The 17715-nt window shown below is 38.1% G+C and overlaps 1 protein-coding gene across 2 annotated transcripts in view; it reads right to left on the reverse strand.

Moving 5' to 3' along the window:
• uacab (uveal autoantigen with coiled-coil domains and ankyrin repeats b) overlaps positions 1-13935 on the reverse strand; it is a 74576-nt gene extending 60641 nt beyond the window's left edge. For both annotated transcript variants that reach the window (XM_036584242.1, XM_036584240.1), the window contains exon 1: positions 13716-13935. In XM_036584242.1, coding sequence (XP_036440135.1) covers positions 13716-13763 — 48 coding nt within the window. In that variant the 5' untranslated portion in view covers positions 13764-13935. The remainder of the gene's footprint in view (positions 1-13715) is intronic.
• Between the last annotated feature and the right edge of the window lie 3780 nt (positions 13936-17715).

A 17715-nucleotide genomic window follows, 5' to 3' on the forward strand; every position in this document is an offset into this window, starting at 1 on the left:
TGTTTATTCCAGTCCATACAAAAACATTCTTCAGGGAAATGATGGCTTTTGATACAACATTACAATGCACAAAATATGGTTGCAGTTCTGCTGCAGATAGTTAATTATTTTCATAAGCGATGTACCATGATCTAGAGTCATATGGCTTTCAGCAGACAATTGTTTTAAAAAATAAATGCATAAAAATTAAACAAGAGATTGCTATCAGATAGATGTTTAGATTTGATCAGTATTTCAAACTGATCTTTGATGATGTCTTTGGAGAACTCCACAAGAACAGAACATACAGCCCAACCAACAGACTGGCGTGCTAACATTATCAGCCGATGTAAGCTAGTTCCAGATAAATTGGTACTGGGGTTTCCGTGGGGTAACTTTACCCTTTGAAAGATGATGATAATTGTCACGTGAAATAAATTACGGAAACAATCATAAAATATTGCTATCACTTTTCATCTAACATTCGCCTAAATTCGCCTAAAAACTGACAATCATCATGCGAGCCATGCCTACTTTTGCTGCAGTAACGTGAAAGCTGGTACTGTCAGGCAAATATCACAGTTAGCCTACATTTAACGTTACGGTAGCTGAGTGGTGCAGGCTGAGCTGTTAACAAACTTGACTGTAGATTTATTTAAGAAATAGTGCGGCAGGTCTAGAGAGTAAACAAATAACAGTCCTATCTTTTCTCCCCAGCTCGTCACTTGTGTTAAACAGTGCAGCAGTTACAGCAGTAGCCTCAGGCTGCATTTACACTGCTACAGAGCGATGACGGATGTTAACGCATCCTCCCCTTTGGCCGCATGTGGGTGTTATGAGGGAGTTCCCTGCGATATCCAATTGGAATATAGTCCTGCTATGTCTATATTTATGTAAGTAACGCTTCCATTTTTTAAATACTCAAAAAGTCAACATAGTATACATTATTTACAGTATTTTCCAAAATTCCAATTAAGGTCGTTGATTACCACTTGCGGTCAACATCAGACATTTCAGTTTATTATCATCTAACTAAAAGTCTGTCTGCTCGAATTTAAAATTTAGGAGGTAAACGGTGTTTAAATATATGATCTTTTGCCACTAATATTCCTTGTTGCGTGGGAATGTTTGAAAAGCGGAACCAACATTTTATACCCTGAGCTGCAGACACGAATCACGCCTGCCTCCTGATTGAGTACATGCATTGCATTAGCCGGAATGATTCACATAAAGTTCAGCTCCCTCCAACTTTTTGATGCGCCACATCCCCCAGACTCGATACACCAGACCCATCATGCACTGCGTGGCTGCCTCTGACGGAACCGACGCTTTCCAGATGGAGCCAGAATGTAACTGCTGCTCCATTTACGGTGGAACGGGAAAATTCGAACAAGAAGCTAGTAAATAAGAAGCAAACTTCAGCCTGTTGCCTAAATGAACCAACGGTTAACACATATCTGTGAATCGCGTGTCTGTAGCCAAAGTTATGTAGCCTCTCTTTTAAACATGTAGTGTATGTATTGTAATGAAACCATTTTGTTAGAGGGCAGAGCACACTGATATGCTGAGAGACGATATTCACAGTCTCAGAAAGTAGTTCTAGTAGTTATGAGTAACACATTCAGATGTTCCCGCATGTAATCGGGTTAGTCCTTAAATTTTTAAAACAATGACACAATGGATGTTTACTTGTGTTCGTAACATTACAGCTTCCCAAAATTGCAAGTTTATTTTTACACTGCATTATGTCTTGCTGTGTTGGTGAGGACTGTCAAATAACTACACATAACAAATGTTAGGAAAAAAAAACTTATGTATTTCTGAAGAAAAAAAAATATATGATGATATTTCAGATAAACCCTCAAACATCGAAATCTGTATCAGTCTTAAAAATCCTATATCAGTTGGGCTCTAGGTTAGATATGCTGAGTTACTATGCAAAATTTTATTTTTTATTTATTTATTTTTTATTCGTTTTTCCCCCCACCTGTTTTAACTCTGTGGAAATAAATATTACACTTCTCCATAATGCTAACCAGGGAGATGTAGCTCCAATTTATATATTTTATACATTTTTATGTATTGCTAACAGCCTTGACGGATGCACAGAAAAAAGTCAGATATTAGTACACAATTCCCTAATCGGTGCATTCCTAATTTTCGTTATTTTTATTTAGCACTTTGCATAACCCTGAATAGTGATTTTGTAATGTTACAATTTGCTAAAACAAGAGGTTATAGACACTGGACAAAAAAATCAGAATCCCGAGTGGCGCAACCGTCTAAGCGTTGGCCCTCATCAGGAGATCGCAAGTTTGATCTATGGTGATGCTACAGCCATCCGTAGCCGGGAGTCCAAGAGAGCACAATTGGCCTCGCTCTCTCTGGGTGGGTAGGATGGCCCTCCCTCTCCCCCCATCACCTAACGCGATGCTAGTCAGCGCAGGCGTCTGTTAGCTGACGTAACAGATCTGGTGGTTGGAGCTTTCCTCCGAGCGCGTTCAGCTGTCCAATGACGTTGCGTGAGCGGCAGTTCGAAAAACTTTCGCAGAGAAAGCCTGTGTTAGCCTTCACCCTCCTAGCGTTGATAGTATCGTGTGATTGGGGGAGTCCTAACTAGTGGGTGGAATTGGAAACAACTAAATTAGGGAGAAAATTGGGTTAAAATCCAAAAAAAAAGAAAATCTTGTCCTTACCAATATATACTGAAAATGGTAATTTTAGGTTTACTTATGCAGAAATGTATATGTCCAAAGAAAAACTAGTATCTCCAAAAGTGTCACTGTAAGAGATTCTACTTTGTAGCAATTTTGGAGCATATGGAAAAAAAATTGGAAAAAAATGGAGATGCGTGTTTTTCTTCGGACAGCATATTACACACATTATATATTTTACACACACAGACACACATTATATATACACACACACACACACACACATATATACATACACACACACACACACACACACACACATACACATATATATATATATATATATATATTAGGGCTGGGCGATAGAACGTTAACGATAATTATCACGATATAACTTTTCTTTGATAGAGCGATAAGACAGGTTCGATAAATTTTCGATATAATACACCGTTCTCACATTTCCACGTTTTAGCGAAAGCCCTGGTGGCGTTTTCTACTGCAAGGAAAGCGACACTACTCTGCTGTCGCCAGGAGAGGGCGCACTTCCGAGTTTCTCGACTTGATTAGAGAGGGAGGGGGCCACGAGTAAAAAAGGGTCGCCAAATATACTTTAGCAACACCTGAAACGTGGAGTTATACGTTCCCTGTTTGAATGGAGCGACCGGCGATCTGTTCTCCTGTGACCAAATCTGAGTGACAGGTTAATGACGTAACTGTACTGCCCTGCGGTGAACTCACCTCTTTCCGTGCCTCCTAACAACTTTAGCAGTGTTAAATCACGTCTGCAGCGCCATGTTACAGCGCCAAACCGTCATATTTTAGTATTAGTGCATTCTCGAGCAACGAAAGTAAAAGAAAGAAGTGGGTTCATGTAAATTACAGCCCTGATTTAAACGAAAGTAAACTGAGGAAGCTGTGAGGCATTGGGAAGTGGGAGAGCGCCATCTTTCCAGGCTAGCTGTTTTTAGCTGCTGGCTAATTGAAGCGGCGCTCCGGCACAACACGGTGAATTGATGATACGGTAGATCAAACAAGACACAAAAGCACCGCTTTCAGTTTAAACATACCTAAAAGGAGGACTATGTGACTGGTGTGAGAGATTCACACTGCAGATAATCTTTTTACACAGCGAACGTCAGATATTTTGCGGTTCACCCCTTAAACTACTACGATAGCATAGAGAAATCCCAGTCTTCGCTAGCTGCTGTCTGAATACTGTGATCTGCTCTGACATGGATGTGGTAGAAGTGACAGCAGTGACCTACCGAACCAAGCTGACGTTGTTGAGAACTGTTGTTGGCCACTTGTTTAGCATTTGTAACGGGGTAGCCGAGCGCTTGTCACGAGACAGCTAAAAATAATCTGTTTTCTTTCTTAAATTATGACTGTTACAAAAATTGCAGCTGTGCTTTTCCAGATGATAAAAACAGCTCAGAAACTTTCTCCAACCCTTCCATGACAGATTAGTGAAATGTTCCAATGTTTGCCGAGTGTTTGTCATGATCGGACCATAAGTGATAGTTTAAAACCACAATTAACCACCCAGGAGCAAAATCAGCCTTCAAACGTGAAAGAAATAATGATTTGACATTTATCGCGATATGTATCGATATCGAACGATATGAATTTTGTTTATCGTGATAACGTTTTTGGCCATTTCGCCCAGCTCTAATATATATATAATAACAAAGGCTCTTATATGGTCGCTGCAACAACCAACATCTTCACTGCACGTTATATCTATAACATGCAGCCATTTCAAACAGTTCTGAAAGATCTAAAGTAAGTGCATTTTGGTAAAGGTTTCTTTGATTTAAGGTTACCAGAAAGCACAAGCTTCACAACCTTCTAATTACTTGAAGAACTCATCTATCTCCATATTAGCGTTTTTCACTGATCTATTAGAGAAAAAAAACATCAAAGCATTCTTCCTTTTGCTCACTCTCTCTAGCCCTACAACCTCAATATCAAAGCTAGAAGTTATTCTACGCACGAAAACGCAGCCGGACCAAAGTCAATAAAGTTTCAGAAGTCAGCTGAGTCAGAAGATTTGAGGGAGTTTAAGCGCTCTGTGGAATAAATAAGCTCGGAAGCATTCTTATGACGAAGTTCCGAGTTCCAGCCTTGTGAGGCCAGCCCTGGAGGCATGGGGGGGCGGGGATGAGGGGCTTCCATCTACAACACATTCCCATTGCCTGTAATCCCCAGGCCTTTGCTCAAGCTAGGATAACCTTCAATCCACATTAGCAGCTTCCCAGCGCTCTGGGGCCTCACTGTTCACTGACAGGCTTTCAGAGAGGCACACATAGCCACATAAACACAGACGGACATGCACACTGGCCTGTCCACTCCAACGACATACCCTTCCTGGAATCAGCCGAGAACACACATACACAGTGTTTTCTACATGAGTTACCACGTAACGGAATAAGGGCATTGTTTATGAACTATAAGCTGCACATAGGCAGGGGTGAGAAGGGCCACATGGGACCAAGCTTTTCCTGTAAAAGAAGAATTCTATCTAATGAAGTTTACACTTTATCATATTTTAATCTTTGTTACTGAAGCAAAACAGAACTGTGTAGAAAAGAAACACTCACAAAAACTATTTACATCTTTAACACACGCTTCTATCTAGATAAAGTTACAGGTGAAATTAATGTGAATGTAATGTAATATAATGTATAACAAAGCAATGTGAAGCCTAGCCCACGTGTCAGACTCCAGTCCTTGCAGTCCAAAACACTGCAGACTTCAGCACACTGCCTATTTAAAACACACCTGATTCAGCTCATCAGCTAATTAGTAAGGCTTTTATAAACTGATTTCAGAGTGTTAGATGAGGGTAAGTGCTAATCTCCACTGCACTTTGGCCCAGAAGGTCTCCAGTTTGACATGCTCTAGCCCACTGACTCTTATTGGTATACTACAGCAGACTTTGACTCCCCTCTGAACAGGGGATTGAACCTCTGTGTACAGGTGGGCAATATGGTGAAAATATTATATTACAATACTTCAAGACATTTTCACAATACATGATGTACATCATGATATTAAATCTCAAAAAAATGAAATAAGCTGGAAAACACATAATAGATCTAGTGCCAAATATAAAAATAAATTGCACTAAATCTAATTAAACAGACCTATTTATGTTCACTTTGTGATGAAACATGTTGTTAGCCAGTGTTCTTTTAGTACTGCTGATATCCATGATCGCTCAGAAAAGCATATTGTGACATAATTTATCAGGACAACGCTAAAATATTGTCATATTGCCCCACCTCTGTATCAATTCTATTTTTATACCCAAAATAATGTTATACAGTTTAAGATTTCCTAGCCCAAACAGCAGAGGTAATAAGACAGCAAAAAACATATACATACATATGTAAAACATTTTTGTTCAATAACTTGTCGGTTTTGGAAAACAGTCACAATGCACCCTAAAATCAGCAGTGACAAATGAGGACAACTCAATGACAATTTTTTGTGGTCCTATTAATGACTTTTTTCAAATTCAGTGTAATTAACTACATAAGAAACAGATGGAACAAAAATAACATAATACCATAATTGGCTTATGTCCAATCAGCTACTCATTACTGTGCAGTTTTAATCATGACACCAGTGCTTTCTGTTAACAAGCTCTCTGTAGCTGTGACTCTCTTTAGTTAGGCTTTTTTAATGAAACACGTAACTGATCACAGTTTACTTTTTTGATTTTCTAGAATTACTGTAAATGTCAAAGATACATTCAGAAAAGCATATCATGACATAATTTCTTGTGATGAAAGGGTACTGTTATATCACCCATCCCTAATTGAGATCATGTTCATCCATTATGAGAGTTTTGCTGAAAGAAGTTGGTCCTGGAGCATGGTTTTCAGATCAGCTCACATAAATCACTCAAATATAAGGGAGTAAACTGTTTGAATATGTTTGAAGCTATCCAAACAACAGAAAAAAGGGTAAACTGCCTTTTCCCATAAGAATAAACTCATTTATCAGTGCTCCCCTCTGCGTAAAGGAGTTTAAGACAGTTACACAATGCTTATAGATATTGCTGGTCATTAACATGCAGGCCAACACACAGTAAACATTCCCCGGCTTCGGAACATTACTAATAACAGCAAACTCAAAGAGTGAAAAGATAAAATGTTTGGTCCATTAAGCCCTATTCCATGTTCTCTGACAAATACCATGCAGTTGAAAACAGTGCAGCACAATAATGTGTCTCTATTTTCAGTAAACAACTTCAGGCTCCAACAAACTACTGAGCACAAACTGTTTTCAAGATTTGGGTGGAGTGTGTGTCTCTCTGTTCATCAGAGGTAAGGAGGATGGAGTAAATATCACATGAAGAGATAATATCTCCTACTACATAAATACTACATAGCTTATTTTAAGACAATAAAACATACTCTCATTCTTCATAAACACCCTTTAAAATAAAGGAGCCAGAATGGAACAACGGCATAGAATAACATCACTTGGTTCCCTGAAAAACCTTTCAATGAATAGGTCTAGGCCTGTGCCCAGTGACTGTAGAGATTAATTTACCAATTTATCTCATGAAAACCAAGCATAACACTAGCATTCCCACACATTAACAAAACTTTTAAACATGTAGTATGCTGCAACATCCTACATAAACACCACGTTTCCTGGATTTAGCATAGATCAGATGCACTGGTTGAAAGCGCTAGGCGATGCAGGTAGACACCATGCCTGCACAAAAGTCACAATGATGAGGTGCAGTGTACATTTCAGGACATCATCAGACCACAACGTTACATCAGATAAAAAGGCTTTGGGGCTTCTGGAAAAACACTGATGGCACTTGGATGGTAAACTTCATGTGACATTTGCAATTCTGTTCTGTATTACTATATTGATTACACTTTTGTGGTCAAATTAAAGAGGACATACTACAACCACAACTGTTACTGTACTGTGCTATTATACACCGAGCAGACATAACATTATGACCACCATCCAAATAGTACCTGCTCTCTGAGGGTCCATAGGGGTCCTGACCACTGAAGAACAGGGTAAAAGGGGGCTAACAAAGTACGCAGAGAAACAGATGGACTACAGTCTGTAATTGTAGACCTACAAAGTGCACCTATATAGTAAGTGGAGCTGATAAAATGGACAATGAGTGTAGAAACAAGGAGGTGGTCATAATGTTATGCCTGATCAGTGTATGTTCTTTTATTTAGCAAAAATGAAGTTTCAATTCACATGATCGCATAGGAGTTGAAGCTTAATTTTTGACAGATAAAAAGTAATGCAAAGGAAACAAACAAACAAACAAACAAACATGTTTTAATCATTTACCATGGTTATTCGAAGTTGAGGATTCTGTTACTGGCACAGGCCTAGACAGTTCTATTATGGTTCTTCTATTTTTGTAAATGAGATATGGAATTGTAAAGAAGATTTTTAAAATTTAAAGAACCTCCATATAACGTAAAGGTTCCAATCAATTAAGGGTTTTTTCCCCTAGAATTGTATATCCAGACCAAGAAGCATTTAGGAACCTCTAAGAGTGAACTTACCTTTATTCCATATAGAACAAGAGTCTTTTTTTAATCCAAAAGGTATTGTGGCACTGCTTTCTTAACAATGACAGCATTGCCTTAATTTGGCAACTTCCAACGCAAACATGATCTTGTGAGCCTCAGTAATTCAATCTCAGCAATCCTCTTTCATTAGTTCACAAACCACTGCTGCCCACTATCTGCCCTTCAAGCACTACGCAATGACTAAGAGGTGGTTTCCCAGACAGATTAAAAACTACATCAGAATGAAGATCACTGTTGATGGCAATTCTCAGTTAGAAGATTCTATATTGATATAAATCAGTTAAATCCTTTGGTCCATGGCTGAGTTAAGCCTAGGCCCAGGAAACCATCCCTGTGTAAGAGTTTCAAAGGCATAGAAAAAGGCTGGAGATACACAGACAGAGCAGTCACAGCAAATTACATTCAGTCCAGCTGCTGAACAGTATGCTCTGAATAAATAAATAAATGAATATACTCATTACTAGCTTTCTCCAGCTGCAAGAGTGACAAACACTAGGCCTCCCTACGCATAGAGCATTCATTAATGAAAGCCTCAGGCACACTTAAAGGTCTCTCTGAAATACACTTGACGAAACTTTACTGAGCAGCCACTAATCTGGCTGAGGCATGCCTGTCAAATATTAAGTGAAATATGTGTACTGCTCATTAGCCTGTGGAGGAGATCTGCTTGAACTCAAAACTCTTCTCAAATCTGCTCCTCCTCATGTCACAATGGAATGCTGAAACATTATGCATGTTACCGAGAATTTACAAGGCTTGGAGAAGGTTCAGATGTTGTCATAATTCCATATTTCACTCTACGCTCGCTGCAAGCTGAGTCAGCTCTCAGTGAAGCATGGTGAAATTCTGCCCACGTTTGGGGAGTAACTGAGGACACAGAGCATGAAGAACCTGCGTGCTGAAAGGTTGTGGGTGTGTGCTCATCTCCCTTTGTGCACTGTTAAATGATAGGGCTCTCAATAATAGCTGCGCATTCTAGTCTGGCTGTGGCACAGCGTGGAGCCCTGCTAGGAAATGTAGGATTCATAAAAAAACACTCAATAACATACTGTCAGTTAACTGCAGCAGTTAAAAGACGTAACCAAACATCTGTTACATTTCCGTAGTCATTTCTGTGTCACACAGTTGATTCTACACTGTGTGGAAATGGGATGTGCTGATGTGTGGAAACTAAGTGATTTTTCTGACCAATATAAATTGGGATTATTTTCATGAAATAAAGCTCCAGGCCTGTTCTTTTAGCCAAGTAGACCAGAATATCCACTTTTTCTCGCTTGAGGCATAAACAATGAACTGAAAAACAATGAATGAAAATAACTTTTCAGTCCACCTTGTAGATGTAAAGTCAGAGATGATAGCTCATCTGCTGCTGCACAGTCTGTGTTGGTCATCCTCTAGTCCTTCATCAGTGGTCACAGGACGCTGCCCACAGGACGCTGTTGGCTGGATATTTTTGGTTGGTGAGCTATTCTCAGTCCAGCAGTGACATTGACGTGTTTTAAAACTCCAGCAGCACTGCTGTGTCTGATCCACTCAGACCAGCGCAACACGCCCTAACTGAGAATGACCCACCACCCAAATAGAACCTGCTCTCTGAGGGTCCATGGGGGTACTGACCACTGAAGAACAGGGTAAAAGGGGGCTAACAAAGTATGCAGAGAAACAGACGGACTACAGTCTGTAATTGTAGAACTACAAAGTGCACCTATATAGTAAGTGGAACTGATAAAATGGACAATGAGCTTGCTTGCTTGCTTATTGCCAGTACTCCAGTCTGTTTTCGCACCTGCGCAGTCTGAGAAATCCGAAAGAAATCCAAGTAAGAGTTTACATGCACTGAGAAATCTGATGACTGAGCTAAAATCCAGCTCTCTTTATCAGATTCCTTAACCTAATTTTTAGAAATAGGAGTATGCCTTTTACATGACCATTTGAAAAATCAGATAACTGCAGAAATTCTATTAAGATTTGGATTATTAAGTGCATGTAAACACACTCAGTAAGATAAAAGCTGATAAAACACCACCATAAGACACTCGCTACCTATTCACTTCTTAAAACTGCAAAAGGGACTGTATAAATAAAGCAAATTTGAACACCAAAACAAAATGTACCCAAACCTAACATTTAGCTTGACATGTTAGAATACAAAAATGTTTCATTTAGGGAGCTGAAAAAAAAAAGAAAATCAACAGAAAATAAATTTTTGAGCATTAGCTCTACTGCTTAAAATGTATACCAGTCACAATTTCTGTTCTGTTCTGACACTTCTTATGAGGGGAAAAAGGTAGTTAATCCTAATATTTGATTTTCTTAGTCTGCATGGTCTCTATGCTTCTTCAGCAACAATTTCCTTTTCTTTCCTGTGTGTACCTCTCAGAGCAGCATGGATAAAGCTGTTTACTCTGTAGCCAATCCTCTGTGATAATATATGTACAGTGCTGACCGAAGCTGGATCCATGACTACAGGGAGTCAAACTCATTATTTATAAGGCCCTTAGCATGGATCAAGTTGTTAGATGAATGGCCAAATAATGCCCACTCTCTCTTGCTGCATATATTCTTGATATGTATTAAAATAAAAAAAAGGCTAAATTATAAAACTACTAAGTAAGAATCTCCTTTCAGGCCAGCTGTAGTCCAACTAGGGGATCTTAATTATCGCTGTATGTATACCATGAAGCAGATGTTGCTTAGCTACAGTTTTGGCATCTTCCTTGCATCTGGCTTTTCTTAAGCTGTTTACCAATATTGAGGCAGTGACTGGATGCATACATATGCAAGAACATGCCATCACTGCCCAAATTACATTATGACAGCGATTTACTTTATGAAGATGAAGAAATAATTAGAAATGTTTGTTCCCATTTCCTCATGGAGGGAAAATTTGGTTATTTAACACAGCTGGAGTTTTATTTCTTAGAAATGGCTTTGTTTTTAGAGAGGCTATGTTGAGTCATCATGCAAAGCACGTAAGCATTTTCATCATGTAAATATGATGTGACTATCATCCTGTACAAAGATTAATATCGCAGGTATATACTCTTTTGATGTCAGGTGGAATGCTTGGATTGAGAAATTCAGAAATTCAGCACAGTTGATTTAATACAAAATAGAATATTTTCCATGGAATTTCATCTTCTGAATGTCTGGGAGGTTCTCTGCTAATTAAACATGTCTTATACATTAAACAAATCAAGTTTGCCTATAACCTGAAGGCATTAGGCCTTGCAGTGGGTGTATGTAAGCTAGAGTCAATGGTAGTGCTGCAAACCTCAGCAAACATGAAAAAAAGAACGACCAACAATTCCTTCAAATTTGCTTGCTGTTCATCTCAGTTGTCCCCAATATGGGAAATGACCTTGCTTATGTGCTTTCAATGTAATACTGTCACTCATGTCTATCTGCATTAAGCTGCTTAATACATCCTGAACATCATGTGCTTTAAAAAGATCGAAATAGGACAGACTTTTCACTTTCTAGGGTATGGAAACAAAAGAACAAGGCCGGAAGAAAACATTGTGGTAAAACACCACATATTAGCTTTCAGCTGAAAATGACTACAGGTTCTAAAAATTAGAAACACACCATTTATTTTGGATTGGCTACTGAGAAGCTTGACAAGAAAGCAGAATAAGATGAAGACAGAACAGCATTAGACTCTGCACACTACAGCAAGAAATTCAAATGCCTTAGGAGAGCTTTGTTCCCCCCATTCAAAACCAAACCCATACAAAAGGCCCTTCAGTAGCTGGTCTTCTGGGTCCAGCACAAAGATCAGAGCAGAGTTTCTTTCACATGTAAATTGTAGAAGGGTGCAAGGAGCAGGCATCTGCAAGCGCAAGCTGTGTCTGAATCTCAGCAACTATCTTGTGCCAGCGTACTATTTGCATATTATCCAAGTAGACTATCGGCTTGAGAGTGGAATGACCGGTTTCTCCACATAGAGATTAAGCAAAGTCCTAAAGTAAATTGAAACATGTCAGTTCATAGGAAATGCTTATCAAGAAATCAAGATTTAATGTTTGTTATATAAATAATTATTTATGTGCGATACAGATCAGTTTTTCATCTTATGCGATAAAGTGTAAGCAAGGAAAGGTCTCATCAATGCAAAGGCAGATACCTTAAGACCAGGGGTGGGTGAAGCAGCCTAAACAACACTCCAGTAAAAGTTGTGCAGTTTTTCAGTTAAACAGGCTAACTCAAAGCAGCTACCACAAAAACATCTGGCCCACAAACTACTCAAGTACTGAGTCGCCTATAGAACTAATACATTTATTCAGCATCTATCAGCATAAGAACTTAAGTTTTCTACACGCTATTCTTATCTTTCTGGGAGTAAAAACGAGAAGCGGAAGCAACAGTAGAGCTGGGCAATATGACAATATTTATTGTTATCATGATAAATTACCTCACAATATATCACATTACACTTTTTCGGAATATATCGTGGATATCAACAGTATTTAAAAAAACACTTACCAACTGCATGCTTGTACAAAGACAGTATGATTAGTCCTGTTTAATTGGATTTAGGGTAGCAGTGTATAAAATGTTGCATACAAATAAATGAATATCATTTTTCATAGTATTTTTAAGGGCTTATTTCGTCTGTAATAACTTATCAGATGTCAGAAAAATATATATATATATATATATATCATGACATTGTGTACCGTAAAAAACTGAAGAATCATGATAACATTTTGCTCTATCGCCCACCTCTAAGCAACTGCAAATCATTCTGAGTGCTGTCACCCACAGAACAGTGTGCAAATAACCCACCAAAAAGAGCAAAGAACTTAATATGAACGATTAAAGTGTAACTAGGCAAAAAAGCATATTCCTTTCCTCACAAATATACTTAAGTGCAACTGCAAGTACTATTATTTGAACCTAAGAAAAAGATAAATCCCTAGACACTTTACTTCAGGACATGTAACTAAGCAAATGTAAGTAGTAGCTATAATCACCTCAGCATGAGATACAGAACTAGCCCACTCCTTTGAGCCAAGTCTCCATGAGAAAACTTAAGGAAGAAAAATCCAGACACCAATTTAATGAACTTAGACAAAAAGTATAAAGGCTATTTAACTGCTATGGATGCAAAACCTGATGAATTGTAACTTTCCACTGATTCCCAAGTTGGCAAAGTTGATAACACAAGGGGAGGACGTCATATCGAGGCGTCTTTCTTGCTAGAGAAATGTTCAAGCTGACCGCGAACTTCAACTCAATTGTCCTGTTTAGCTACTTCAGCTGCTTCATGTTTTGACATGAACACTCTAGAGAATTCACTAGATGAGAGCCTCGTGTGCCCAAATTGTGAAGACCGTGGAAACCATGTACAAAACAGAAACCGCGGTGGTTACTGACCAGAAACCGCAAATTTCTACACAGCAACCAAGCACATCATCCCACAGCACATAACACTACAGCATACGACAGTCTGAGGAGTGAAACATTCACAAAGCCAACTTTAACTCACTGTTATAGTAACTTCGTGCTTTTTCAGGCGGTACTTCAGGCTCTTCATCGTCGCTCTTTGGTCGAACAAGTTTGCCCGAGCTTGTACAGCAGACTATTCCACCAAAAGATACAAATAACAAGTTCGTTTAGGCTGCAAAAATCTATGACGAGACTTTTCACTTTTCTCCTCAAACCAGAAACTGCGATTTTCACCTGATGCGTTTAACCGTATTCTCCCAACCTGCCAGACTGACAGAGATCTCAACCAATGGGAGCCGGAGACCTCCCACAAAAAGTGACCCGTACCCAATCAGCTCTCAGTATGGGCGGGACTTCCTCGTCGGTTGGAGTTTGGTTTGGAAGTGTAGCTGGGAACAACCTGAGATTTGGTGGCGTCATCTTTACCTGAGAATGAGCAGGACGTGTTCACGCCAATGGCGGTTTATTCTCAGCTGGAAGCTGGAAAAAAATAAACTTTGTGAGCAAATCTTTGCTCTTTGATCTCAGCACCCAAGTAGATTTGTATATTTTTAAATAAAATACCTAAAGAGTTGGCATTTTTTAGTCGAGCTCGTAACACAGTTCTATTATTTTAAGGGATAAACTACACTTTTATTATTAGTTTTAAACATGCATTTATTTACTTACTTTCACGAAATGAAAGTATGAAACTTGCACTCAACACACATCAAGCTTCAGGTGACATTGCTGACCCTCACAAAAAAAGACCTGTACCAGGCCACTAATATAAAAGGCCAGTGGTTAATATGAGGACGTTTATCTTTATTGTGATCGATTTGATCACAATACGCCTTTGCATACTGTAGATATCAGTACTTAAGGAATACTGGCTGACATGTTTCATTATAAAGAGCACATAATTAGTTCTGTTAACTCGGTTTAGTACGTTGTAGTATGTGAAACATTGAAAAGTATCATGATAATATATTTTTGCTATATTGCCCATCCCTACTGTAAGATGACATGTTAAGATTTCAATTGTGTTTTATAATACTTTTGTACTGATATGTATATAAATTCACCTCAGTATAACAATCCTGTATTAATCTTTTATGGTAATCTATAACTAATACACTTGTATCCTGTGGTAAAAATAATGGTCTGAATTTACAATAAGACCTTTACAGGAATCCTGTAGAAACACATGTAGTATTACTGTACTTATTTTCTTTTCTATAAAGGTAAAACTATCTATGACCAGGCATGAGTAGACCTTCGTTTGAATTCTAAGACAGACTTTATTTTCTGACAAGTAACTCCAGAGTCGTTGTCACATGCAGGTCAAGAGATCTGTTGCCCCCTTCTGGCCTCAATGAGAACTAATGAGGGGTTAAATTGTTTCCTCTTTGGCCAGTGAGGCATAGCAGGCCACTTAGCTTAGGTTCCCTTAAAATTATTCCACTTTTGGAAATAAATTTCCCAAAAAGAAGCTGGAATCTCGGCAGTGTGCAGTGCAGTGTGTTAGTAGGCTTGTGCCACTGCCTCATTTGCATATTTTCCAAGGAGGCTATCCTCCTGGGAACGGAACTGGTTCCTCCACATACACATTAGATTTAGTTTAAAAGTGTGTTTTTAAGCATAATACTCCTCAGGACATGTGTAGTCCCAGTGTAGGCCTAAAGGGGAATTCCACCAATTTTTTCAAATTTCAGCAGGATTAAATCATTGTCTGTGAATATGTAAACAAAGATTCAGAATGGTTTGATGTGAAATGCATGAATGAATTCTAGAGAAACTTAATCCCTCTAAAAGCTCCCTCACAGACTGTTTGATGTGTGATACATTGTTGTATGATAGTTTTGAGACATGATTTTGGCCTAAAATGTATTTTTTTAATCCATTTATAGCAGAGAGGTACATACAGGGGGTTATAAAGCAAAACAGCATTTTTAATTTTTTTTTTTTATTTAAAAACTCCCCTTTAATGTCTGTCATATGGAGGTATATTTCTAAAGCTATACATGTAGGCACAGATGTAAGACTACCATAAAGAGAACAATACATGACCTCAGCATATCTTCAAATGGTTTAACACAAGATTTAAAACACTAGTAGGCCTCAAGAATAGAAACAGCAAGTAACAGTTAAGTACAGCGTGCATGAAAAAGGCCTGTAGGGGTTATGGGTTTTATGAAGAATAATGGAAAGAGGAAAGAAAAGTGGAGAAATTAAAGAACTACTCGTGATCCATACTGAACAGAAGTGAAGTGTACAGAAGCTTCTTAATTGGGCAGCCCTTCACCTTGCAGCAGGACAATGACCCGAGACATGCTGCTAACGCAACAATGGAGTTTTGCAAGGTTAAAAAGTGGAACGTTCTTGACTGCTCAAATCAATTTCCTGACCTGAACTGCAGTGACCATGAATTTCACTTACTGAAAGACTAAAAAAATGGAAACAAGCAGGAACTACAAACTGTTACAGGCCAAGTAGAGCATCAATAGAGGACATGCCCAATACTTAAGAGATGCATCACAGACTCCAGGCAGCTGACTGTAAAGTATTTACATCCAATTATTGAACAAGTTTTTATAATATTATCGTTTAAATTTGTTTTATTCTTTGAAATGGTGGAGAAGGTGATGGTATGAAATGTATTCCTATATGGCTCACTCAATATATAAGGATATTGTTGTTGGAAGATCAAATCAGTAAAAATGCCACAGTCCAATTACTTACTGCACCATATAAAAACTAAAGACTACTTGATTTCAAGTAAAACATCATTTCATTGTTGTTGCCCTGTTCAATAATTTTACTTTAAGCAAAACCAAAGTTTTATTGTTATTTGAATTGCTTTAAACATGAATATCATATTAAATATTATACATTTACATAAATTTACAAATTAGAGTTTTTATTTATTTATATATTTATTTTCTTAAATATTAATTAATGGTGAGATCTTTCATATTTTCAGCGTGAGATTGAGCTAATTTACCACAAAGACATCTGGTTTTATGATGTATTTAACGCATATCTACCAAGGGTTCCAAAAATTTTGGCACTGAGTCTATATCAAATTCATAAAGGCTGCCCACTTCATAGCCATAGGTAAAAAGTGTACTATGACATCATCCCAATGAGTCCCTGTTCTCAGCATCTAAAATTAAATCGTAAGGTTTCTGGTAAACTATTTTATCCTTGAGTAGTTTTCATGGTTGCCATGGATTTGTTCGATGTCTGGTCCTGGGCCGGTGTGATGAGAAAGAAGGAATTTGATTATCCTGTCACAAACCCTCAGGTCAACCCTGCTGACTGTGCTTTAATTCTGCTGCACACTGGCAGTTTCAGTGTGTAATCTAGAAGGCTGATAAACATAAAGAAGGGTTCTTTGAAGTGATGCCATAAAGGAACCTCAAAGAACTTTTCAGCAAATCGTTCTTAAAAAATAAAACTCCATGAAAACCACTCAGCTACAAAGTTCTTTAGGGGTTCTTCTTTGAAGGGTATCCAACGTGATCCTGGTCACCAAAGCTCCAAAGCTACAAAGCTTCTTGGAGGTTACTAACAAACGACAGCCATCATAATGGCCTTATGACTCTCTTAATGCAGGACTTAATGCTAGTGACCTTCCCCATGCTTCATTCTAAGCAGATACTAAGATATCATTTACATTTACATACATCAGTCTTAAAGGCACAGTAACAAAAACAGTAATTCTAAGCAATAAAGAGGGGTTGAAAAATGGTCATATTAACCCCTTAACCTGCAGGTTTATTATTCAGCGACAAGTCTCAAGACTTTTTATCCAATAACTACTACAAATGATTTAGTAACTGCTATAAATGATTCAGTAACTGGTATAAATGATTCTTTAATTGCAATAAATTATTTAGTAACCTCTACAAATGATTCGTTATAAAGATTCAACAACTACTATAAATGATTCAGTAACTATTATGAATTTAGTAGCTGCCATAAACGATTTAGTAACTGCAATAAATGATTTAGTAACTGCTATAGATGATTTAGTAACTGCAATAAATGATTTAGGA

The sequence above is a fragment of the Colossoma macropomum genome, unplaced genomic scaffold (genome assembly GCF_904425465.1).
Source record: "Colossoma macropomum unplaced genomic scaffold, Colossoma_macropomum, whole genome shotgun sequence".
NCBI lineage: Eukaryota > Metazoa > Chordata > Actinopteri > Characiformes > Serrasalmidae > Colossoma > Colossoma macropomum.